General features: G+C 43.8%; 1 protein-coding gene across 2 annotated transcripts in view; it reads left to right on the top strand.

Moving 5' to 3' along the window:
• The window catches only part of NPR3 (natriuretic peptide receptor 3), an 88,799-nt gene extending 62,943 nt beyond the window's left edge, over window positions 1–25,856 (top strand). Inside the window, exons 6-8 of one of the 2 annotated variants that reach the window (XM_075841691.1) lie at window positions 5,289–5,418; window positions 9,024–9,108; window positions 20,395–25,856. In XM_075841691.1, the coding sequence (XP_075697806.1) occupies window positions 5,289–5,418; window positions 9,024–9,108; window positions 20,395–20,506 (327 nt within the window). In that variant the 3' untranslated portion in view covers window positions 20,507–25,856. Of the gene's footprint in view, window positions 1–5,288; window positions 5,419–9,020; window positions 9,109–20,394 lie in introns of both variants that reach the window. The other variant, XM_075841685.1, reaches the window with a different exon arrangement.
• Window positions 25,857–26,428: the final 572 nt, after the last annotated feature.

Raw genomic sequence — 26,428 nt, 5'->3', positions numbered from 1 at the left:
CTACCACAGTCTAAACATGCTCCAACCACAATTTAGTAAAATAAGCCACAAACAGAATTTAAAATAATAAAATCTAGTCTCGTCTTTAGCTATTACATTCAGTGTATCTTTCACATATAGGAAAATTGTGAGAACTATTTACTTTTAATTTTTTGAACTTTTGGCTAGCCTCTATCTCGATGAATGGAGCCAAGTGAGAAGACCCGGCCTTTGATTTTGCTGATCGCTCTGTGTCTAGACCCACCGGGCAGATTTTGTGTGCTAACAAGCATCAGGCCATATTGCAAAAATAATACTATGGAGTCATCTAGTGGTGAATCCTATGAGAAGTGCTTATCGTTCGTTCAGAATTGATGTATTTATCCCAAGTATTGAGTCTGGCTCAGCACATTTAATTATTCAGTACTTTTTACAGGAAAAAAAAATTCCCACTTATACTGTAAAACTGTAATACAACCGGTTCCCCTCCAATCCATATCATGACATAAGCCAAGTGCCAATCCTTTTTTAAGCTGTAATGGCGGCCATATTAGTGGTCACCCATATAACGATAAAGTAGAATAGAATATTAAACTGTTTAATAGAAGAGGGAAAATCACTTACTGTAGGGAAAATCCTCTATAAATTATTTCTCTAAGCATTGTTTCAAAAAGACATGTTTTCTCTCCTTATGTCCGTTTTAGTAAATACTTTTAATCCCCATGAAATAACAATGCTGAATCCTCTTTTGTTACAATGCTGCGTTATGCCGTTCCTCTGTTATTCCTCCTATAAATTTTTTGATAAATTGGCAGCTGGGTGTTGCCAGTTGGGGGTGTGTCCCTAACACTGTCCTATCAATGCTTATGGTTATAGACTGTGTAGGGACACGCCCCCTTGACAATGGGAATTGTAATGCCCAGTTGTCAATTTATTTATATATTCTAAGGAGGAATAATAGAGGAACAGCACAATGTAGAGTTCTAATTCAAGTATTTAAAAAAAAAAATCAAAAAAAAAATCAGGAGAGATGTCAGGTCCCCTTTAAAGAGTACATCAAACGATCACTACAGATCACTAGAATGAATGGACTTTTTGGTTTTCCAATTGAATTATATATATTTTTCCTCTTAATTTTTTTGTTCTTTAACTACAAAAATATGACACTAAGCAACAATTGTTGCATTGATGTATGACAATATCCGTTCACTTGATTGATTAATGGTATCACTGCCTATATGAACGATTAAAATTCGATTTTTATTATAGAAAATCTTACTAAAATTGGGCTAAGTAGCCAAAGGTACTAAGAAGGCGTAAGCACGGTACACCAGACAGATGGAGGAGCGATAGAAAAACTGTTGTTAGCACCATTTGCTGCCAAGCAACACTTCCCCCTATCAGTATTATGATATAACACCTGGTCAATCCGTGCCACTAACACGTGTCCCTACGCGTTTCCTCACCGCTGATATTCACGGTGATTCATCAGGGGTCACACTGATGCGATAACAACACATCTATATTTGATTATGTGATATGGCCGGGAGACACCTATTGCGTGTCTCAGATCATTCACCCGGCTCGTGCACGACACTAGTCAGCTGGTCGAACACGAGCCGAGTGAGATGCCGGACATATGTAGTACTAACCCCTCCCTCCCTGGAGTGACGCGTCGGCCGGGCAGCCAATCCCCGCGAGGCTGGGCGGCCAGAGCAGGGCCGGCCCCCGGGCGCTCGCTGTCACTGCAGGGGGGAGGGACAGAGCGTCCCTAGTAACCAGGGATTACCAGGCGGCCGTAAACCCACTGGCCTGGGATGTTGCAGCTAGGAAGAGTAACCAGAGAAGAACACAGCGATCCTGAGCCCACACTGTGGCACATTCGATCACTGTGTGTGTCATCCTGCAATGGGAGACTCCGCAATCCCGGAGTGCAGTTGACAATGTGCACTCGATCGCCGTATTTGTGAACAGAGGGAAAGGGGGAATGTATAGCAATACATTACACACTAAGGGACCGCTCCAAACTCCCTAAAGGTGCAAGCCATACTATAGGGATTCAAGCGTTAGACTGGCAATGGGGCAATTGAAAATGGGCAGGGTGTGACATAAGATTCACTCCGGCCCCAGGTGACATATGACCAATTCAGAGGAAACAGTTAAACGATATCTGTTCATTGAGACCCGCCGGTTTCATGGTATGCATGCGGAAAATCCATTGGGCCTCTTTTTGCAGAATCCTTTTGTCCCAATTGCCCCCCCTGGCAGATGGCCTAATCTGTTCAATCCCCTGGAATTTGATGACGTGGGTGTCACCGCCATGTTTTTCCCAAACATGTCGGGCCACTGAAGTGTCCACATTGCGGCGAATGTCGCCTATATGATCCCTTATTCGTCTCCTGAATTCTCTAATTGTCTTGCCAATATACTGCAGTCCGCATACACATGAGATCAGGTACACGATGCCCCTAGTTTTGCAATTGATGAAGGATCTATTTTCATATGTCCGACCAGTCGTGTGGCTATTGAAATTCTTGCTACAATAAATCGATTCGCAAGCTCTGCAGGACCCACATCTAAATGTGCCCTTAATGTTATGTGTAAGCCATGTGGTAGGGCGAATGGACAACATATGACTATGGACTATACGATCCCTGATATTCCTACCCCTCCTATAGGTAACTGATGGTCTGTTGCCTACAAGGTCACCTACATCTGGATCTGTCCTGAGGATCCCCCAGTAGGTCTGTAGGATCCTGATAACTTCCTGATTTGATGAATCGTACGTGCCTATAATGCGCATTTGGTCATCGGTCGTACGTATTTTGGGGTTTAGGAGTTCGCTCCTATTGCAATGAAAGGCATTGCGATAGGCCGATCCCAGGACATCATGGGGATAGCCCCTCCGGCGAAATCTATTCTGTAGGTCAGAGGCAGCTAGTTTGAAGTCAGTCAAAGTGGAACAGTTCCTACGTACCCTTAGGTACTGACCTTTGGGTATGCCCTTTCTCAAAGGTGCGGGATGCCAGCTCTCCCATCGAAGGAGACTATTCGTTGCTGTCTCCTTCCTGAAGATGTTGGTTTGTATATACCCCTGTTCGGTTTTATATATATTGATATCCAAGAAGGTCATTTTACTCTCATGGATAACAGATGTAAAAAAGAGCCCCATTTCGTTAACATTAAGGATGTCCACAAATTCGCTGAACTCCTCTTTAGTTCCAGACCACAAAATCATGATGTCATCAATAAATCTTAGCCAGAGGATGATCATAGATGTCCATCGATCCATCTCCTCCCCAAATACAATCATTTTCTCCCACCAGCCCAGATATAAGTTGGCGTAGGATGGTGCACAGGGGGTCCCCATCGCTACCCCCCTTAGTTGGTGGAAGAATTTGCCATCAAACAGGAAGAAGTTTTGCTCAAGAACAAAACGAAGGAGGCTGACCACGAACTCGTTATGGGCCTGAAAATGTGTTCCCCTTTCCTTCAAAAAGTCTTCTACAGCTCTGCATCCCGTGGCATGGGGAATCGAGCTGTATAAGGCCTCCACATCCAGTGAAGCCAGATGTACACCAGGATCACATTTGATGCCCTCCAAGCGTCTAAGTACATCCATGGTGTCACGGACGTACGATGGGAGGGCCACTACAAATGGACTCAAGATCCGATCAATATAGAGACTAGCATTCTGAGTCAGGTTATCAACCCCAGAGACAATGGGGCGACCCTTGAGAGGAGATGTGCCCTTATGTACCTTGGGCAGGCTGTAAAAGGTGGCATATTGTGGATGATCAGTCAGGATAAAGCGTTGTTCATTAATGCTCACCAGATTAAGCAATCGGCCTTGATTTACCAATCTCTTTAATTGGTTTGCAAAAGTTGGCATAGGATCACTTAATAGAATTCTATAGCATGCTGTGTCACTCAGAATGCGGTGGCACATGTCGCTATACTGATTGCGATCCATCACCACAATATTACCACCTTTGTCTGATGGTTTAATGACAATACTGTCATCCTGCTCAAGGGCCTGTAAGCCTGCCATCTCATCTCTGAAGGTATTAAATTTGATAGTCTTAGAAGAATCCAGTTTCCTGAGCTGGTCCACCACTACCTCCAGAAATACATCCATTGAGGTATTATCATTGATAGGAGCATTTCTGGTGGAGGGCTGCCTCAACTCTGTGAAGGGACCATCACCCACATTTCTCTGACCTTCCTCCAATAATTGATTAAGTATTCTGAAATGTGGCATATCCTCCTCAGAAATCCCCAGTTCAAGGCATTCACGCCTATCGTGGGTTTTGAAAAATTTCTTCCATTTCAATTTGCGCACGAATAGATTCAGATCCTTGACCCACGTAAAAAGGTCGAATCTATTCGTGGGCACAAATGATAAACCTTTCTTCAGAATGCTAGTCTCCTCGGTCGTTAGGGTACGTGATGAAAGGTTGATGATCTGCAAATCATCCTCATGATTCCCCGACACTACATCTCTCTCCTGTCTCTTAGTAGATATTCCGAAATGGGGTGGTTTCGTGATAAAAAACCATCCCTGTTAGGGCCCTTTCCTCTACCTCTGCCCCTTTGGAAATTACGTGATGGGTTCTTCCCAGTGTGTTGACTTCCCCTAGCTCTCCTACTGGGATTTCGTGCAGTATCGGAATCAGACAGATCTTGCTCTGAGGAGGACTGTTCGGTCTCAATCTCCAGCCCCCCCATATTTTTGACACTGTAGTCGAAGATTTTCCCGTCTTTAAAATCAGCGGTATCTCGGACATATTGGAAATGCTTTCTCTCCTTAATATGTCCGGTAAATATTTTGATAAATTGGCAGCTGGGTGTTGCCAGTTGGGGGTGTGTCCCTAACACTGTCCTATCAATGCTTATGGTTATAGACTGTGTAGGGACACGCCCCCTTGACAATGGGAATTGTAATGCCCAGTTGTCAATTTATTTATATATTCTAAGGAGGAATAATAGAGGAACAGCACAATGTAGAGTTCTAATTCAAGTATTTAAAAAAAAAAATCAAAAAAAAAATCAGGAGAGATGTCAGGTCCCCTTTAAAGAGTACATCAAACGATCACTACAGATCACTAGAATGAATGGACTTTTTGGTTTTCCAATTGAATTATATATATTTTTCCTCTTAATTTTTTTGTTCTTTAACTACAAAAATACAATAGACAATATTTGACACTAGGCAATATTCTTTTCGGTCAACTTGCCACCTTTGTATATGACAGGACGTTAACAAAAATTCACATTTTGATATTCATTGCTTCATTTTTATGCCACAGGTTATCGGAGATTATTTTGGCATTCAAGGAAATTTTGAACTTCGACCAAATCTGAAGACTCTGTGGGGAACTGGAAGAATAAGACTCGACGAGAACAAAGTATTTGAACCCATAACTCCATGCAAGACATGTAAGCAATTCTATTCATTGAATCTTTTACTACATGTATTGTAGAGAACAGAAGTGCACGTTTTTATGTTTATATAAGAGAATGTCCTATAAAACTGCTTTACATCCATAGAATGGTCAACATTTTTGGGAGGGCTGGTACAGTCCCCTTCGGTCTTACCAAGGACCAGCAATGACAAGTCACCACAGGCTCCCTCGCATAGTTAATAACCAACCGTGTAATTTATGGGCTATAACTTATTTATTTCTGTCTGCCCTCTGTTATGGTCACCTCTCGCTGACTAAAGCTGGGCATAGACATAATATAGATGCTGTCCAAGAGCTATCTTCCCCATAGGTTGTGTCTGGTATTGCAGTTCAGCTCCATTGAAGTGAATAGGGTGGAGCTGCAATACCGCACAAAACCTGTCGACGGGTTTGGAGATGTTTTTGGAAAAAGCAGCGATGTTTTTCTAACCCTGGACAACCCCTTGAAGGTTGGTATGGGGGCCCATCCTACTGGACCCCATCACAGTCACATATAAGAGAGGTGGCCACTCATACGCGTGACCTTCTCAACTGAAGTCTATTGGAGTTATGAAGACCGTGAAGGCAGCAACTCCGTTAGACATCGAAAGAGTTAGCAAGGCTGTTTTGCCATTTAGAAGTCTGGGAAAGTTATGAGGTCATGAAATAGTGGTTCATATAAACAGTAACATGATAAATATTAAATTCCTCTTGCGAACAACTCAAAAACCTGACTTATTCTCTACGTGGGCCTCCAATATGTGGTACAACTTTCTACCTCTATAAAGACATGAAGAAACCCTTGTGAACGAAGGCCATAAAAATGTTCGACAATCATATGAGCTCTGATTCAATAGGACTGAGTTAAAAGGCTCCATAAAAGGATTGAGATGGTCACCAAACAATCTTGTCAAGCCTTAAAGGGTTTGTCCACTTTAGACAAACCCTACATGTTAGAATGGTCCCTTGAAAATCAGCTGAGACCTCCAGCTATCAGCTGTAATCCGTGGGGAAACCTGTCAGTAAGTGTTCAATTCCCCTACAGTGCCACCACAGGGTAAATTAAGTATTACACAGTGCTCATTCATATCAATGAATTGTCTCTGTAATGCAAGACAGAACAGGTCCTCCAAAGAGAGAGAGAGAGAGCCTCTTTAGAACCACTACAATTTGGCCAAGTGATGAGGATCCTGAACAGAGGACCCCCCTCTATTAACTCAAAATTCCCTTATAGAGGATATACAAAAAGTGTTGTTTTTTTTGTGGTTATTTTTTTAAAGTAAACAACCCTTTTAAATCCGCCAAGAACCAGTGAAAATTTATTGAGGTCAGCTGACAATTCTTCCATCTGACAAAGGCATGGATTGTTATTTCTATTTACAGTGTTTTTTTGGCATGAGAACGTGTTCCCTGCAAAAGAGGATGCAGGAAATTTCACACCCGTTTGTCTACTGCTCCAAAGTCAATTGCTTTTAATTAAAAAGTTCACAGCTATTTTCAGAACGGAAGAATAATCTGCACCTGTTATTTCCATAACTTCCTCAATCGATGGGCCTGTGCTGCGGTCTGGAGCCAGTGAGGGTTTCATGAAATGTTCACAGAAGTTGATACTAATTAAAGTTTAATCAATTTTATATATTGCACCTTTTTATCGGTATTATTGCATTTTCCAACATATTAAAATAGACCCATCATTCTGTATGGATTATTTTCATGATATATGCTTATAACAGAGCCACAGTTTATCTGTTACACAGCTCAAAATCCATAAATGTATCAACTTTTCAACGCCAGTTTTCTGGCATAAAATAGTCGCAAACGGCTCTAAAGTATAAAAAATTTCAACTTTTCTGCCACTCTTGCCACGTTTCTAAAAAAAAAACGCCAGTCTTAATAATTTCCCCCATTGAGTTAAATTATATCATTTTGGCTGGCCACAGCCACCGATAGATAGAGCTTAGGAGTTAAATAAAAGCTGTATGAAACCATCTTCAGTACGCTCCCCCTACTGGTGGCTGCATGTAGACAAAATTGTACTACTTATAAAGATATACACAGAGTCACATTATTATGACCACCTCCTACTTTCGTTGTCGGCAGTGCGTAGCCCATGAAGGAAGTGATGTGTCGTGGGCTGGCTCGGTGGGTATATAAGGTGTGCCATAGGCTGTCTGAACACATATCACTTGTTATTGCCGTGGGTAAAAGGGGCAATTTATCAGAGTTGCATAAAGGGATGGTTTTCGGTCCAAGCGTGGCAGTATTTCTCAAACAGCGCAGTTTGTGAACTGTTTGCGTGCTGCTGAGGTAATAGTGTATCATGAGTGGACAAATGGCACCATTGGGAATAACCGACGTGGAAACTGCAGAGCACCACGTGCCATTGATGTGAGAGGTGAACGTCAGCTACGAAGGTGCGCGAGGGCTGAACAACACGCTACAGTGGAGCAGCTCACCGTGAAAATCAACCGGGGGGCCACCAGACATGTGTCTAAAACAACAGTTCACCAAACCCTACTGCGTATGGGGCTCTGAAGCAGATAGATGGTCACTGCTTCTATCATAACAAAGGTGCATCAGAAAAAAAAGGCTTCAATTTGCACGGCAGTATCGGAATTGGACCACCGATGACTGGCAAAGGGTTGCCTTCTCCGATGAGTCACGTTTTGTGCTTCATCGAACGGATTGGCATTGGCGTGTCAGGTGAGAAACATCAGCGAACAAACACCCTGCAGCCTTTGCTGGAAGAACACAAGCTGGTGGCGGCAGCGTTATGGTCTGAGGAATTTTTTCATAGTACTCTCTGGGCCCATTTATCCATGTGGCAGGCACTCTGAACCGATTTGGGTATGAATCCATCGTTGCAGGTCACGTCCACCCATACATGCTATTTGTCTTCCCTGGGGCAGATGGAATCTTCCAGCAAGACAATGCGACATGTCAAACGGCTAGAAATATCTGACAGTGGTTGGAAGAGCACGGCCAAGACTTCCAAGTACTTCCCTGGCCGCCTAATTCGCGAGACTTGTACCCAATTGAGTTTCTATGGGACCACCTCGGTCATCTTGTTCGCTGTATGGATCCTCCCCACGCACCCTCCAGCCAATGTGGGATGCTCTGCAGTCAGCATGGCTCCAGATACCGGAGACAACCTACCAGCACCTTATGGATCACTCCCAGCTCGACTAGCTGTTGTCCATGCTGCACGCGGCGGTTACTCTGGATATTAGCTGCTGGTCATAATAATGTGACCCGACTGTGTATTATAAAATTATTCCGCACAGAGTTTCAAACTCATATAGATGAAGAAAACGAAATGAGTACATCTTAAAATGTGTCCTTAAAGAGCTGTTCCCATTAAAATCAAGTCCTGGAGTCAATCTTTTCTGTCGTTGTTAAAATTTTTATTATATCCATTTCTGGGGAACCTGTGTGGCAACCAATATGGCCGCAATCACAGGTCCATCAGGGGTTGTCACCCAGCCTTTCCAGTCGCCTGAGCAGGGACAGATTTGCAGTTCAGGATGAAATTACAAAATCGAATTGGGAATTCCTTTCAAGCAGCATTAATATTTTTTGTCTGTCTGTTTCTTTAAGCAGGTGGCTTAGGAGAATCTGCAGTCACTGGAATTGTGGTTGGCGCCTTCCTAGGCACAGGGCTGTTAATGGCTTTCTACTTTTTCAGGTAACTTTATATATTTATACAACTAAAATAAGCATAAAATATTATAGACAGATGTAGCAGAGCAATTTGGCACAATTCATCATTATATGACAATATGGTTTTACATGGGACTGCAGTAATTCCGCCTCAGCTGAACAGGTAGATTGTACAGGCTGTATTCTGTCCTGTGGGCCTCAGGGCATATTTCTCGATGTAATTATTAGTAATTAAGCCTCCAACATGATGTCAGCATTCCCAGGTGCCCCTAGGCCTAGTGGGAACGTTGACATCCCCACATTGGCACTCACATGTCACGAATGCCAGTAAGCCAAATTAGTATTCAAAATGTTGCGTCCATGCGATCAGTGCAGCACACACCTAACCAGCTGGCCGCCCACACGTGCCGAACTATCAGGTAATTTTTTTATGGTAATTCCATGCCGGATTATCGGGATTTCTGGACCAGGAGCGGACAATAGACATGCTTGTGGGTCCTCATCCATCAGCATACCTGTAACTTACATCTTCTCATATTTAGAATAAAAAATGACTGTACAAAAATATTTTTTGCTGTGATCGCCGAGGATAATGTCCAGATAGTATTTATTTTTTCGTGCAGTGACGGGTAACTTCATTGGTAGTCTAGGATGGTGAAAGGGTTAACGGTAGCATCCCTTGTGATGTAGGGCAGTGAAGGGTTTGATGGTTACATCCTTGGTGGTCTAGGGCCAATGAAGGAGTTAAAGGGGTATTCCCATCTCAGACATACCTGGCATATTCATAGGATATGCCATGAATGTCTGATAGATGTGGGTCCAAATTCTGGGACCCGAACCTAAGTTGAGGATGGGGGTCCCCCGACCACGTCCCTGCCTTGTGAGGTGGCCATTGGGTGCCGCATTCAGGCGGGGAATAAGTGCTTCATGCTACGGTGTTTCCATAGCTTCCATTTACTTCTAAGAGATGACAATTCTCTGTGATTGGCTGACTCGGATGATGCAGCGTCTGCGTCATCTATGAGAGACCCCTAGAGAGTGTGAGCAGAGGTAGGGGGGGGACACACGATACTTGTTTTAAAACCCCCTAAGGCCAGAGTGGACCCTCTCCCTCCTCGGGGCCATGTTCTACATGTCCACCGCTGTTCTGGACCACCAAATCCGTTATTTTTTAACTTGAACTGTAATAATCTCTATATCAATGGGTCAGCAGCATCATATATTTGTGTCAAGGTTATTTCTTTTTTTTTCTAATATACCAAAGCAGTTTCTATTTCCTTCTATTGTTTTGGCTTTGTTAATAAAAGTACAGAGGCAACCGGCATGTGACAACTCCTATGAGAAACCCAGGTTGACATTAGAACATCTGAATCACATGGCCATTTATTTTTCAAAAACATTTATAACAGGCAGGAATAGAGGAAGGTTTATTTTGAAATATGTCCAGTTTAACCTGTTCAGGACCGGGCTATTTGGAGCCTTCGGGGCCAGACACAGTTTAGCCATTTTTAGCAAGCGTTAGTTAAACGGCTATAACTTTATTTGTTGGGCTAGCGACGTGTTTTTTGTTGCAATGTTTTTTTTTTATAGGCAATGCAGGTTTCTTTTTCTTATCATTTTTATACACATCCTTTTTGCTGTTTTAGAATTTCTAGGCTTAAAGTTTGAAAATTATAGTAAAAAAATATGCTTTTTTACTGTTTAGCTATTTTTTTTCTGGTAATATAGTTTTACCCAAAATAGACCTTTTATTTGTGATCGTCATTGTCTACCGTAAATTTTTATGTATTACATGTCTATTTTACGGTAATTGGGTCAGGGCTAGCGTTACGACAATTATTGGCCAGGGGAACTTTTTAACTTTTAATTTTATTATTATTGTCTGTCCCTCAAAGGTCAGAAAAGACCTTTTGTGGGACTTTTTTTTTTTTCTTTTACACCATGTACAGCAGCCCCAGTTACAGGGGAAATCAGCCCTCTCATAGTGACTATTGTCAATACTAGGGCTGTGCTGGTTCTAGTAAGACCCAGCAGCTGTCTGCCACTAACGGCACCATTTACCCAGCCCGCTCCAAACATCACCCCCCCCACCGAGCACCAGGTGGTTCTATTACGTCATGGTGCGGGTAGGGGTAACTGTGCCATATAATGTCCTGGGAAACTGAAAAAAATAATCTTTGTAGGATGAAATGGTCAAAAACAGCGATTCCACCTTTGTTTTCTGGGTTTTGCATTTATGATGTACAATGTGCGGTAAAAACGACATGTTCACTTTATTCTACAGGTCGATATGATTTACAAAAAAAAATTGTTTGCCACTTCTGAGAGCCATAACTTTTTTTTTTGTTGTCGATTTACCAGTTTCATGGCTTATTTTTTGCAGGGAGAGCTGTAGTTTTTATTGGTACCTTTTTGGGGTACATGTGACTTTTTGATTGCTTTTTTTATTCTCCTTTTTTTGAGGAGTTAAGCTGACCCAAAAACAGCACTTTGAGCATTTTATTTTTTTTCATTCACCGAGCGGGTTAAATAATGTTATATTGTAGCTAGTACAGAGAACCCGTTACACGTGTTTGCTAGCAAAAGGCATGCAGTGGTCTGTTAATATATATAAATGCTCCCCATAGCTTCCCCCACAGTATAATACTCCCCATAGCTGCCCCCACACAGTATAATGCTCCCCATAGATGCCCCCACACAGTATAATGCACTCCATAATTGCCCCCTATAGCTTCCCCCACAGTATAATACTCCCCATAGCTGCCTCCACACAGTATTATGCCCCCAATAGCTGTCCCCACACAGTATAATGCCCCCCCATAGCTGCCCCCAGAGTATAATGCCCCTATAGCAGTCCCCACACAGTATAATACCCTCCCATAGTTGCCCCCCCCCACAGTATAATGCTCCCCATAGCTTCCCCCACACAGTATAATGCTCCCCATAGATGCCCCCACACAGTATAATGCACTCCATAATTGCCCCCTATAGCTGCCCCCACACAGTATAATGCCCCCATAGCTGCCCCCACACAGTATAATGCCCCCATAGCTGCCCCCACACAGTATAATGCCCTCCGTAGCTGCCCCACACAGTATAATGCCTCCATAGCTGCTCCCACACAGTATAATGCCCCCCATAGCTGCCCCACACAGTATAATACCTCCCATAGCTGCTCCCACACAGTATAATGCCCCCCATAGCTGCCCCACACAGTATAATGCCCCCCATAGCTGCCCCCACGCGGTATATTGCTCCCCACAGCTGCCCCCACAGTATAATGCACCCCATAGCAGCCCCACACGGTATAATGCCCCCATAGCAGCCCCACACAGTATAATGCCCCCATAGCTGCCCCCACACAGTATAATGCACTCCATAATTGCCCCCACAGTATAATGCCCTCCGTAGCTGCCCCACACAGTATAATGCCCCCCATAGCTGCTCCCACACAGTATAAGGCCCCCCATAGCTGCCCCACGCAGTATAATGCCCCCCATAGCTGCCCCCACGCAGTATATTACTCCCAATAGCTGCCCCCACAGTATAATGCTCCCCATAGCTTCCCCCACACAGTATAATGCTCCCCATAGATGCCCCCACACAGTATAATGCACTCCATAATTGCCCCCTATAGCTGCCCCCACACAGTATAATGCCCCCATAGCTGCCCCCACACAGTATAATGCCCTCCGTAGCTGCCCCACACAGTATAATACCTCCCATAGCTGCTCCCACACAGTATAATGCCCCCCATAGCTGCCCCCACACAGTATAATGCCCTCCGTAGCTGCTCCCACACAGTATAATGCCCCCCATAGCTGCTCCCACACAGTATAATTCCCCCCATAGCTGCCCCACACAGTATAATGCCCCCCATAGCTGCCCCCACGTGGTTTATTGCTCCCCACAGCTGCCCCCACAGTATAATGCACCCCATAGCAGCCCCACACGGTATAATGCCCCCATAGCTGTCCCCACACAGTATAATGCCCCCATAGCAGCCCCACACAGTATAATGCCCCCATAGCAGCCCCACACAGTATAATGCCCCCATAGCTACCCCCACACAGTATAATGCCCCCCATAGCTGCCCCCACACAGTATAATGCACTCCATAATTGCCCCCACAGTATAATGCCCCCTATAGCTGCCCCCACACAGTATAATGCCCCCCGTAGCTGCCCCCACACAGTATAATGCCCTCCGTAGCTGCCCCACACAGTATAATGCCCCCATAGCTGCTCCCACACAGTATAATGCCCCCCATAGCTGCTCCCACACAGTATAATGCCCCCCGTAGCTGCCCCCACACAGTATAATGCCCTCCGTAGCTGCCCCACACAGTATAATGCCCCCATAGCTGCTCCCACACAGTATAATGCCCCCCATAGCTGCTCCCACACAGTATAATGCCCCCCATAGCTGCTCCCACACAGTATAATGCCCCCCATAGCTGCTCCCACACAGTATAATGCCCCCCATAGCTGCCCCACGCAGTATAATGCCCCCCATAGCTGCCCCCACGCAGTATATTGCTCCCAATAGCTGCCCCCACAGTATAATGCACCCCATAGCAGCCCCACACAGTATAATGCCCCCATAGCTGTCCCCACACAGTATAATGCCCCCATAGCACCCCCACACAGTATAATGCCCTCATAGCAGCCCCACACAGTATAATGCCCCCATAGCTGCCCCACACAGTATAATACCCTCCCATAGTTGCCCCCCCCCACAGTATAATGCTCCCCATAGATGCCCCCACACAGTATAATGCACTCCATAATTGCCCCCTATAGCTGCCCCCACACAGTATAATGCCCCCATAGCTGCCCCCACACAGTATAATGCCCTCCGTAGCTGCCCCACACAGTATAATACCTCCCATAGCTGCTCCCACACAGTATAATGCCCCCCATAGCTGCTCCCACACAGTATAATTCCCCCCCATAGCTGCCCCACACAGTATAATGCCCCCCATAGCTGCCCCCACGCGGTATATTGCTCCCCACAGCTGCCCCCACAGTATAATGCACCCCATAGCAGCCCCACACGGTATAATGCCCCCATAGCTGTCCCCACAGTATAATGCCCCCATAGCAGCCCCACACAGTATAATGCCCCCATAGCTGCCCCCACACAGTATAATGCACTCCATAATTGCCCCCACAGTATAATGCCCTCCGTAGCTGCCCCACACAGTTTAATGCCCCCCATAGCTGCTCCCACACAGTATAATGCCCCCCATAGCTGCCCCACGCAGTATAATGCCCCCCATAGCTGCCCCCACGCAGTATATTACTCCCAATAGCTGCCCCCACAGTATAATGCTCCCCATAGCTTCCCCCACACAGTATAATGCTCCCCATAGATGCCCCCACACAGTATAATGCACTCCATAATTGCCCCCTATAGCTGCCCCCACACAGTATAATGCCCCCATAGCTGCCCCCACACAGTATAATGCCCTCCGTAGCTGCCCCACACAGTATAATACCTCCCATAGCTGCTCCCACACAGTATAATGCCCCCCATAGCTGCCCCCACACAGTATAATGCCCTCCGTAGCTGCTCCCACACAGTATAATGCCCCCCATAGCTGCTCCCACACAGTATAATTCCCCCCATAGCTGCCCCACACAGTATAATGCCCCCCATAGCTGCCCCCACGTGGTTTATTGCTCCCCACAGCTGCCCCCACAGTATAATGCACCCCATAGCAGCCCCACACGGTATAATGCCCCCATAGCTGTCCCCACACAGTATAATGCCCCCATAGCAGCCCCACACAGTATAATGCCCCCATAGCTGTCCCCACACAGTATAATGCCCCCATAGCAGCCCAACACAGTATAATGCCCCATAGCTACCCCCACACAGTATAATGCCCCCCATAGCTGCCCCCACACAGTATAATGCACTCCATAATTGCCCCCACAGTATAATGCCCCCTATAGCTGCCCCCACACAGTATAATGCCCCCCGTAGCTGCCCCCACACAGTATAATGCCCTCCGTAGCTGCCCCACACAGTATAATGCCCCCATAGCTGCTCCCACACAGTATAATGCCCCCCATAGCTGCTCCCACACAGTATAATGCCCCCCGTAGCTGCCCCCACACAGTATAATGCCCTCCGTAGCTGCCCCACACAGTATAATGCCCCCATAGCTGCTCCCACACAGTATAATGCCCCCCATAGCTGCTCCCACACAGTATAATGCCCCCCATAGCTGCTCCCACACAGTATAATGCCCCCCATAGCTGCCCCACGCAGTATAATGCCCCCCATAGCTGCCCCCACGCAGTATATTGCTCCCAATAGCTGCCCCCACAGTATAATGCACCCCATAGCTGCCCCCACACAGTATAATACCCCCATAGCTGCTCCCACACAGTATAATGCCCCCATAGCTGTCGCCACACAGTATAATGCCCCCATAGCACCCCCACACAGTATAATGCCCTCATAGCAGCCCCACACAGTATAATGCCCCCATAGCTGCTCCCACACAGTATAATGCCCCCATAGCTGCTCCCACACAGTATAATGCCCCCCATAGCTGCTCCCACACAGTATAATGCCCCCCATAGCTGCTCCCACACAGTATAATGCCCCCCATAGCTGCCCCACGCAGTATAATGCCCCCCATAGCTGCCCCCACGCAGTATATTGCTCCCAATAGCTGCCCCCACAGTATAATGCCCCCATAGCTGTCCCCACACAGTATAATGCCCCCATAGCACCCCCACACAGTATAATGCCCTCATAGCAGCCCCACACAGTATAATGCCCCCATAGCTGTCCCCACACAGTATAATACCCTCCCATAGTTGCCCCCCCCCCACAGTATAATGCTCCCCATAGCTTCCCCCACACAGTATAATGCTCCCCATAGATGCCCCCACACAGTATAATGCACTCCATAATTGCCCCCTATAGCTGCCCCCACACAGTATAATGCCCCCATAGCTGCCCCCACACAGTATAATGCCCTCCGTAGCTGCCCCACACAGTATAATACCTCCCATAGCTGCTCCCACACAGTATAATGCCCCCCATAGCTGCTCCCACGCAGTATATTGCTCCCCACAGCTGCCCCCACAGTATAATGCACCCCATAGCAGCCCCACACGGTATAATGCCCCCATAGCTGTCCCCACAGTATAATGCCCCCATAGCAGCCCCACACAGTATGATGCCCCCATAGCTGCCCCCACACAGTATAATGCACTCCATAATTGCCCCCACAGTATAATGCCCTCCGTAGCTGCCCCACACAGTATAATGCCCCCCATAGCTGCTCCCACACAGTATAATGCCCCCCATAGCTGCCCCACGCAGTATAATGCCCCCCATAGCTGCCCCCACGCAGTATATTACTCCCAATAGCTGCCCCCACAGTATAATGCTCCCCATAGCTTCCCCCACACAGTATAATGCTCCCCATAGATGCCCCCACACAGTATAATGCACTCCATAATTGCCCCCTATAGCTGCCCCCACACAGTATAATGCCCCCATAGCTGCCCCCACACAGTATAATGCCCTCCGTAGCTGCCCCACACAGTATAATACCTCCCATAGCTGCTCCCACACAGTATAATGCCCCCCATAGCTGCCCCCACACAGTATAATGCCCTCCGTAGCTGCTCCCACACAGTATAATGCCCCCATAGCTGCTCCCACACAGTATAATGCCCCCCATAGCTGCTCCCACACAGTATAATTCCCCCCATAGCTGCCCCACACAGTATAATGCCCCCCATAGCTGCCCCCACGTGGTTTATTGCTCCCCACAGCTGCCCCCACAGTATAATGCACCCCATAGCAGCCCCACACGGTATAATGCCCCCATAGCTGTCCCCACACAGTATAATGCCCCCATAGCAGCCCCACACAGTATAATGCCCCCATAGCTGTCCCCACACAGTATAATGCCCCCATAGCAGCCCCACACAGTATAATGCCCCCATAGCTACCCCCACACAGTATAATGCCCCCCATAGCTGCCCCCACACAGTATAATGCACTCCATAATTGCCCCCACAGTATAATGCCCCCTATAGCTGCCCCCACACAGTATAATGCCCCCCGTAGCTGCCCCCACACAGTATAATGCCCTCCGTAGCTGCCCCACACAGTATAATGCCCCCATAGCTGCTCCCACACAGTATAATGCCCCCCATAGCTGCTCCCACACAGTATAATGCCCCCCGTAGCTGCCCCCACACAGTATAATGCCCTCCGTAGCTGCCCCACACAGTATAATGCCCCCATAGCTGCTCCCACACATTATAATGCCCCCCATAGCTGCTCCCACACAGTATAATGCCCCCCATAGCTGCTCCCACACAGTATAATGCCCCCCATAGCTGCCCCACGCAGTATAATGCCCCCCATAGCTGCCCCCACGCAGTATATTGCTCCCAATAGCTGCCCCCACAGTATAATGCACCCCATAGCAGCCCCACACAGTATAATGCCCCCATAGCTGTCCCCACACAGTATAATGCCCCCATAGCACCCCCACACAGTATAATTCCCTCATAGCAGCCCCACACAGTATAATGCCCCCATAGCTGCTCCCACACAGTATAATACACCCCATAGCAGCCCCCACACAGTATAATGCCCCCCATAGCTGCTCCCACACAGTATAATTCCCCCCATAGCTGCCCCACACAGTATAATGCCCCCCATAGCTGCCCCCACGTGGTTTATTGCTCCCCACAGCTGCCCCCACAGTATAATGCCCCCATAGCTGTCCCCACACAGTATAATGCCCCCATAGCAGCCCCACACAGTATAATGCCCCCATAGCAGCCCCACACAGTATAATGCCCCCATAGCTACCCCCACACAGTATAATGCCCCCATAGCTGCCCCCACACAGTATAATGCACTCCATAATTGCCCCCACAGTATAATGCCCCCTATAGCTGCCCCCACACAGTATAATGCCCCCCGTAGCTGCCCCCACACAGTATAATGCCCTCCGTAGCTGCCCCACACAGTATAATGCCCCCATAGCTGCTCCCACACAGTATAATGCCCCCCGTAGCTGCTCCCACACAGTATAATGCCCCCCGTAGCTGCCCCCACACAGTATAATGCCCTCCGTAGCTGCCCCACACAGTATAATGCCCCCATAGCTGCTCCCACACAGTATAATGCCCCCATAGCTGCTCCCACACAGTATAATGCCCCCCATAGCTGCTCCCACACAGTATAATGCCCCCCATAGCTGCCCCACGCAGTATAATGCCCCCCATAGCTGCCCCCACGCAGTATATTGCTCCCAATAGCTGCCCCCACAGTATAATGCACTCCATAGCAGCCCCACACAGTATAATGCCCCCCATAGCTGCTCCCACACAGTATAATGCCCCCCATAGCTGCTCCCACACGGTATAATGCCCCCATAGCTGTCCCCACACAGTATAATGCCCCCATAGCACCCCCACACAGTATAATGCCCTCATAGCAGCCCCACACAGTATAATGCCCCCATAGCTGTCCCCACACAGTATAATACACCCCATAGCAGCCCCCACACAGTATAATGCCCCCATAGCTGCCCCCACAGTATAATGCCGACCATAGCTGCCCCGACAGTATAATGCAACCCTATAGCTACCATCATATCAGGCAGCCCCCCTCCCATACCCAGTGTAATGCCCCCCCATATGTGCCTTATAGAAAATAATAACATAATTACCTATCTCCGTTCCCCCCGACGGGTGGAGGACCCTTCTCCTCCTCTGCACTGTGCTGTAAGTGACTCTGTACAGGCAGGAGCAATTATGTCACTATATCGCGCCTGCCTGCTCCGAGCTGCTCACGGCACAGTGAATGCTGGAGCAAGGGGCCGTCAGCTCCTTGCTCCAGCATTGAATTCAACTGTATCTGCGTCCTGACAGCGTAGATACAGTTGTAACAGGAACCTTGGTGAGTGGCTCGCGACCCCCCCCAAAGGTTTTCACACAACCCCCCAGGGAGTCACGACCCACAGTTTTTAATGTATTGTATTGTGCTGTCCTCTCTCCGCCACAAACACAGACAGCACAATACAATTCATTACGGGCCCCGGGCCCCCTCTGCGGCTCTTTTTTATATATATATTGAGCGAGGACGTGGTGTCCAATCAACTGTGCCTCGGTAAACATGTGGTGTCCTTAACTGTGCTTCGGACACTACGTCCTTCCCGATTATATATAAGATAGTTTGGACTTTTACGGACGCGGCAATACCAGTTAAGTGAATTTTTATTAACATTGCTTTAGGGAAAAAATGGGAATTTTTATTTTTTTTTAACTTTCAATATATTTTTTGTACATTAAAAAAATCTTTATTTAACCGTACCCTAGGGGACTTGAAACAGCGATCGTTGGATCGATTGCACTTTATACTGCAATACTAATGTATTGCAGTATATCGTGATTTTGACAGTCTCCCATGAAGCCCCGCCTAAGATGGCAGACCTGGGGGCCTTCATTAGGCCCCTAGGCTGCCATAACAAACATTGTCAATCCGCAATCACATTTGGTGGGGAGGGGATGGGCAGTTGGAGGGGCTGCCCCCCTTTCTTCAATGGTTTAGATGCCGCAGTCACTATTGACCGCGGAATCTAAGTAGTTAAATGGGTGTAGTCTAAATTCTCATCTTTTCCGCCAGTTGCAGTGGGCTGCCAGCTGTAACATACAGGCAACACCCGCTCAGTATGGAGAACGGTCAGACTGTAAGCGTGGTCCATACTTCCCCTTGGGTTCTGTCTGGTACAGTTACGTGACTATCGCCAAGGGGTTAAAGCGTATCTATCGTTGTTTTTTATTTTTTTGCATAAATGAAAAGCGCAATCTTCCTTACCTTTTAGCAGCCTGTAGTTTCCCTTTCTGGTAAGTGTATGCTATTCACAGCATCCAATCTGTGCCAACAGATACAGTGTAAAGCATGGAGGAGGGCCTATGCAGCAGAATACACCTCTGGTGAGACTGGAGATGAACAATGCAGCTAAGGCTTCCTTTACATCCGGTCGAGAAAACTGAGAAGCAATAGCGCAGAATGATGCGTTTTTGTTTCCGGTAAAACCACGGATATCCCGACAGAACCCATTATGGTCAATGAGTCCCGTCGGCGGCTGGTGGTGTCCATTGTGCAACAGAACCGGTGTTTCTGTTTTTTCCCTTGTTCTGCTGCCGAAAGCTTATTTGAACCCGGCCTTATACATATTTTGGTTTCTTATTCTCCTTTTTTTTTGTTGTTTTTTCATACAATTTACTGCAAAATATTTATTTCTTGAATGCAGGAAGAAATACAGAATAACTATTGAAAGACGAAACCACCACGATGACTGTAACATTGGAAAACACAGACAGCTTCGGGAGGATTCCATACGATCTAATTTCTCTGCGGCTTAGAAATGTTTTTTGTATGAAGATGCAACCAAAGACATCGTCACACATGAGAAGGAGCTCTTGTAGAGGAGCAGTAGAATCCTGTTATTTTTGTTTATTTTTTTTCTTCAGAAACTCAGGAATGATTTAGAAATCCTATGATGCCACATGGCCTTTCATCTCATGGAAAGGGACAATTTCATGCTTAACAAATTTGTCAAATATCTACTGGATAAAGGAAAAACAGTAGATTATCAATATTGTTTTTAAGGCCCAATTTTATTTTTAAAAATTTTTGGCCAGTGGAAGAGATGTTAACACTTATTTTTTTTCAATTCGCAAGTTTAATCTTTCGAAATGTGTGTTTTAAAAGTTATTAAAACCCGAAAAAAATGGCAAATAATTTTAAACAGATAGTTTAGAGATAATTTGTTTACTAAAAAAAAAAGTTAATTTTTTATTTTATACTCTATTAACCTGCAAATATTAGATTTTTGCTATAGAGTCACCTGTCACCTAATGCTTAATGTTTTTTTTTTCCAAGGTACACTAAAGAACTTATATTGACTCTCGTGGGTAAACACACACAATGAAGCATTGATGCTTAAATTCGGTCCATCTTGTTAAATTTTTCTGGTTTGCTCAGTCCCTACACAGATATTTGGTATGACGTAGAGATGTAAATTAAAGGTCAACCATGTGTGAGCACAGGCCATGAATTGTAATCCTGTGGATGTTTAAATGCTTTACCTTAGAGTATATTCAGGATAACTTAGCTGGATGGCTAATTCAGGTTTTATATTGTATAGATTTTATTTAATAATGAACACTATCATTGCAAGTGATACCAATGGCTCCTAATAGTTCTCGAAAAGAAAAAGACAAAAAAAAAGTTAGGATTCCATGATATATTGATATTCGAAATGGTATAAAATCATCAGATATAATTTTATTTCAATTTCATATACTGTACTTCAGAAGCTACACTTGGCAATACTAGGATTTGACAAAATTCTATAGGTTACAATGGGGTAAAAGGGCAAATTTGGACAAAAAAATTTGATTTCATTAGTAATAAAAATAAGAAAGGCCCTTTTATTGCTAATCTGCCGTGACATCATTCATTAAAGGGATTGAGATAACACATTTCAGATTAAAGCACACAGGTCAGACACTTGGCATACAGTTGATTTTTCCGGGGGAAGCTGTGATCAGCCAGACATTCGAAAAAATGTAGTGTTACATGGCGGCCATTCAGATGAGTACGTAGATGGCTTGAGTCCGCCAGAGTGGCGGCTCTCCGTTCTGGCTAAAAGAAGAGGGGGCCGAGTGGGGGACACTTCTTTATGATTTCCCTATGCCCTAATAGGATCACATATGAACAGGAGTTGTCATCATAAGACAAACCCTTCAATAATGTGGTTCAAAAGTAAAAATTTTCAATCTTATAAATCAGGAGCAAGTAATATCAACTTTACCACTAAATCAACAGGAGGTTTTTCCTTTTGAATTACTTTTTTTTTTTTATATATTTTTTTGTTTTTATGCAATTTTTTTATTCAACAAACGTTAGACCGAAAAAGAAAAAAATAATTCACAGTAATACAATGATATAAGCTAAAAAGTTAATAAAATTTTTTTTTTTACCATGTATTTTCGTTTCATCCCGATAATTATGTTTTGAATATCACTCATTTGAGGGGAAAAAAAAATCGAACATTTCAAATTCATGACATAATAAATTCATTGATAATTTTTAATGAAAATTTTTACATTACATTTTTGGCATTCATTTATATAAATAAAGTTGGGAAAGATCTTAAGATATTAATTTGAAACTTAAAATATCAGTGAATTGACATGGATTGGCTTTGTTGCTTGATTGTCGGAGTCTGCTAGCTTTTGTATCTGAAATTGAAATATTTTTGAGCTGTTTTGAAGAAAAAAAAAAGGCTCATACATTCTACCAAATGTGTAACTTTTGATTTTATACTGAAAATGTAAATATGTTATCATATCTTCTTGTACAGTAAATAATTTAGATTGTTTTTCTTTTTTTTTTAAAAAACAAACATTCCATTCTAACTTTTTATTTTAATGTTTAAGTCATTTTAGGTATTATTTTTCACTTTCTTTTGGTAATTTTGTGAGAGGAGGAAAAGTGCTGAGATCACACAACGTAGAAATTTTGATCAGTGTTCACTGTAAATAAATTATTTAGTAGACACATTGTGTGTCATAAATATATTCAGGAATGCTTTTTACATTTTTTTTTAGAGCTCTGATTTTATATTTTAATTTCTTATACACAACTTTGGAAAGAAATCTACACCGTTATATTTAGGGGCATTGCTAAATTGTAAGAATACAACACTGATATACGCTCAAACGAATAAATTTAAATATGACTTATTAATAGAACAAAACATTTGAAAACAAAAAGTTACAAAAAGCAAGTTAAAAAAAAAATTTAAAAAAAAATATAAAAAGATATTAAGATTTGGATTCCTACTTCTAGGGCCAAGCAATATTAAGAAGAATACAATTAGAAACACAGTAACAGTAAAATCAGAGCTCATCACGTAAACTAAAACTGCAAGATTTTTTTTTTTTAAATATTTAAAAAAATATTACATTTCCTTCTCATAACAAAAAATTGCAGGTGCCGCTTTTCTTTCCTGTATTTCAGTACATCTTCATATCTGGAATTGTAAACATTTTTTTCCCCATTTAGTCCACCTAAGATTCAATACTTTAATTTGGAATGTACCATCATTTCACTAAGGGCAACATTTTTGAAAAATGCATTGTGTTCCTGAATATAATATTCTATTATGATAGATTTAATTTGTAAAGCCTTATATTATAACATTTTTTTAAAATCTTTTCCTGTAATGTTTTATTGTGCACAGTAATAGGCACCGAATATATTTATAAACTGCTTACTATGATTATATCTCAACACTTTTTTTAGGTTGTCTGGTTTAAAAAAAAATGTTTTCATATAAACTATTAGGGATTGTGAGTTACAAAGAGCGTCTCTTACTCTGGAGGACTTGTCCTGTCCTACACTACACAGACAGCACATTGATATGAATTACTGCGTAATGCTTAATTTCCCCTGTGGTGGCGCTGCAGCAAAATTAAACACTTATTCCCAGGTTTCCCCCCAGATTACATCGGATCGCTGGGAGTCCAAGTGGGGGGGGGGGGAGGGAGTCACTGTAACCTGCTTATTGTCAAGGAATTCTTCTAACAAGTAGGGATTGTCCAAAGCAGAGGAGCCCTTTAAGACCAATAATATTCACACTGAATTCCCCAGGATGATCAAAAAGTAATAATATTGTTTTTTTATTTCTCGTGTCAGAATGTTGGATTAATATGTTTGGATGACATAACCCTACATTCTGCATTATTTTATTTTTTAAAAAATAATCTTTTAAGTTTGAGATCTATAATGTTATCATAAAGCAAATGGCTAAAGGTGCTGCAATATAATTTTGTCTTTTTTGAACCACTATTGTTTTTATCAAGTTTGAAAGAGATCTTTATCTATAGACTATAAATAAATAAATCAATGTAAAAATATATATTTTCCTTTCCCCAAATTTTTTTTTTTCTGTTATACATATTTAACATTTGCAATGCTCCACAGCAGGATGACGGTTCGTATTTTATGATGTACTGAACAATAAGCTGGTATTTTTGGTTTATATTAGATCAACTGCCATACACTTTAGTAGCTGAACTTTTTTGTCAATTTTTTTTGTCCTACTTGTACTAGTAAATAACAATATAAAAAAAAATAAAAAATTTCCAAAGTGAAATCGGACACTGTGGTCACATGCGGGGCAATGCTTGTCTCTCGACAGATTTTGCTGATTTCATACTGTGTTTAGTCTACAGGTTTTGTTTATTGTTAAACACAATGTTAACAGCTTTACTATACAATATGGTTAGCCAACTATAGGAATCAAAAACTTAGATTATAAAAAATATGTCCCTGCTATTCATTATTGTTATAAATAACACTCACATCGATCAGGATTTGGCCGCGGACTCATGCACAGTGCTATATTATGACTCCATACAACCTCCGAGTTGTACGGATCTGTAATATGGCACCCATAGTCTTCAATGGGGCCCTATTGTACCTCTCTATGCCTCCAATTTCATAGACCTTTATTCTGTAAGATTCTGTATGAATCCGATGGGGGGAAAAAACAAACAAAAAAACAAAAAAATCACATTATGCTTTATTAGATATTGTATTACAGAGGTTTCTACCTAGAAGCAATGCTTTTATGGGAAAATAGCTCTGTGGAACAGTAGAGGCACTATACCTCAATAGTGCAGCGCCTCCGGGGCCACATATTCCTCTATACACATGGCTCTACCATGTATATAAGGCCTAGAGTTTTAAAAAAATTGGATAAAAAAATTGATCACTTTACTAGCTCCTGAAAATCTATCCAAATGTGGACATACTGTATAACAATAATTGACAGAACATTTAAGGGAATCTGTCAAAAGACATACCCCTTTAAAGGGGTTGTCTAGGTAAGAAAACCCATTTTCATACAACTTATATGGGGATCCTGAGGTAATAGAAGGCTCCTCTGCTCAGTATCCTCACCTTTTGGCCATAGTGGGGAGCGGTTACAAACAAGATGTCTGTCCTTCATTACACATACATTGATTTGACTGGACAATGTGTAATGCTTATTTTCCCCTGTGGTAGCGCTGCAGGGAAATTGAGCACTTATTACCAGGTTTCCCCACAGATTACAGCAGATCACTAGGGGTCGGGGACACTTTGTGATGGACTTATTATCAAGAGACCCTTCTAACAAGTAGGGATTGTCTAAGGTAGCCAATCCCTTTAAATGAAGGCATCACTAATGGAGCTAAACTGATGGGTGCAAAAAAATGCCCAGAGGGCCCACTGAGACCAGAGGAGCCAATTTAGCATATAGGGTGCATTTTTCTTTCTTCCCACCATTAAGAACGGATCTGAGCAACACAATTATATACATTATTACTTTCGAATAGCCTGACTTTTTTTTTATTCCTGTAGTTTTTCGATTCCTTATAGGAGTACTCAGTCTTCAATATGCTATTGTACTGATGTAAGCAGATCTGTCTGCAAATAATGTGATTTTTATTTATTGTATTGTTTTTCTTGTAGAGCGCACATATTCAGGACATGAATATGTTTTCTTTATGTAATATAATTATTCTGTCAAAGTGATGAGTTGGTCAGTTGTGCTTTGTGTGATATCTGTTCACTGTTGTGTACATCTTCTGTAAGCATTTTTTTTTCATATCCAAATGCAATGATACGTTCCAATTAAAAATAAACCCGTTAGATGTTGTTGACTTAACTGAGTTTATATGAATTGCTTTGTTGATCATGTGACTTCAAACTATGAAAAATGTACACAATGTTATCATTGATACATCATTTTTCAAAAAACAAGAGCTGTAAACTGATTGGTTGCTATGGGTAACTTTTCCCCTATAGTATGGCAAAATATTATTTTGCCCAAACCGATCTTCATACAATAACTGGGTTGGGTGACTCACATGGAAGCCAAACGGCATGCCTAAAACGAGAATCTGACTGGGGTCCTTCGGGCCCACCAGAGGGAATGATTCAGAGGGCCCATCGTCCATCTCTATTGAATACGTGCGTATCCACTTGTTATCATTGTACACTCAGGACACATCGTCAATAAGGTCTAATAGGTTATTTGTGAATCACCTATAAGAAATAGACCCAAGTTTCAAGTGCTTGACTCCAAAGTGACCTCCAAATGGAGTTGTCTTCTGCTAGACATTTTGGGACCCATTATTGGGTAAGAGTATGGGCCAACCGGAGGATCCTCTGGTACTCTGGCAATCCAGCCCGACCTTGCCTAAACCTCTGAGTAATGGACCTCAAAA

The sequence above is a fragment of the Rhinoderma darwinii genome, chromosome 1, assembly GCF_050947455.1.
Source record: "Rhinoderma darwinii isolate aRhiDar2 chromosome 1, aRhiDar2.hap1, whole genome shotgun sequence".
Lineage (NCBI taxonomy): Eukaryota > Metazoa > Chordata > Amphibia > Anura > Rhinodermatidae > Rhinoderma > Rhinoderma darwinii.
The sequence above is the reverse complement of the archived record's forward strand: the minus strand, read 5'-3'. Positions and strand labels throughout refer to the sequence as shown.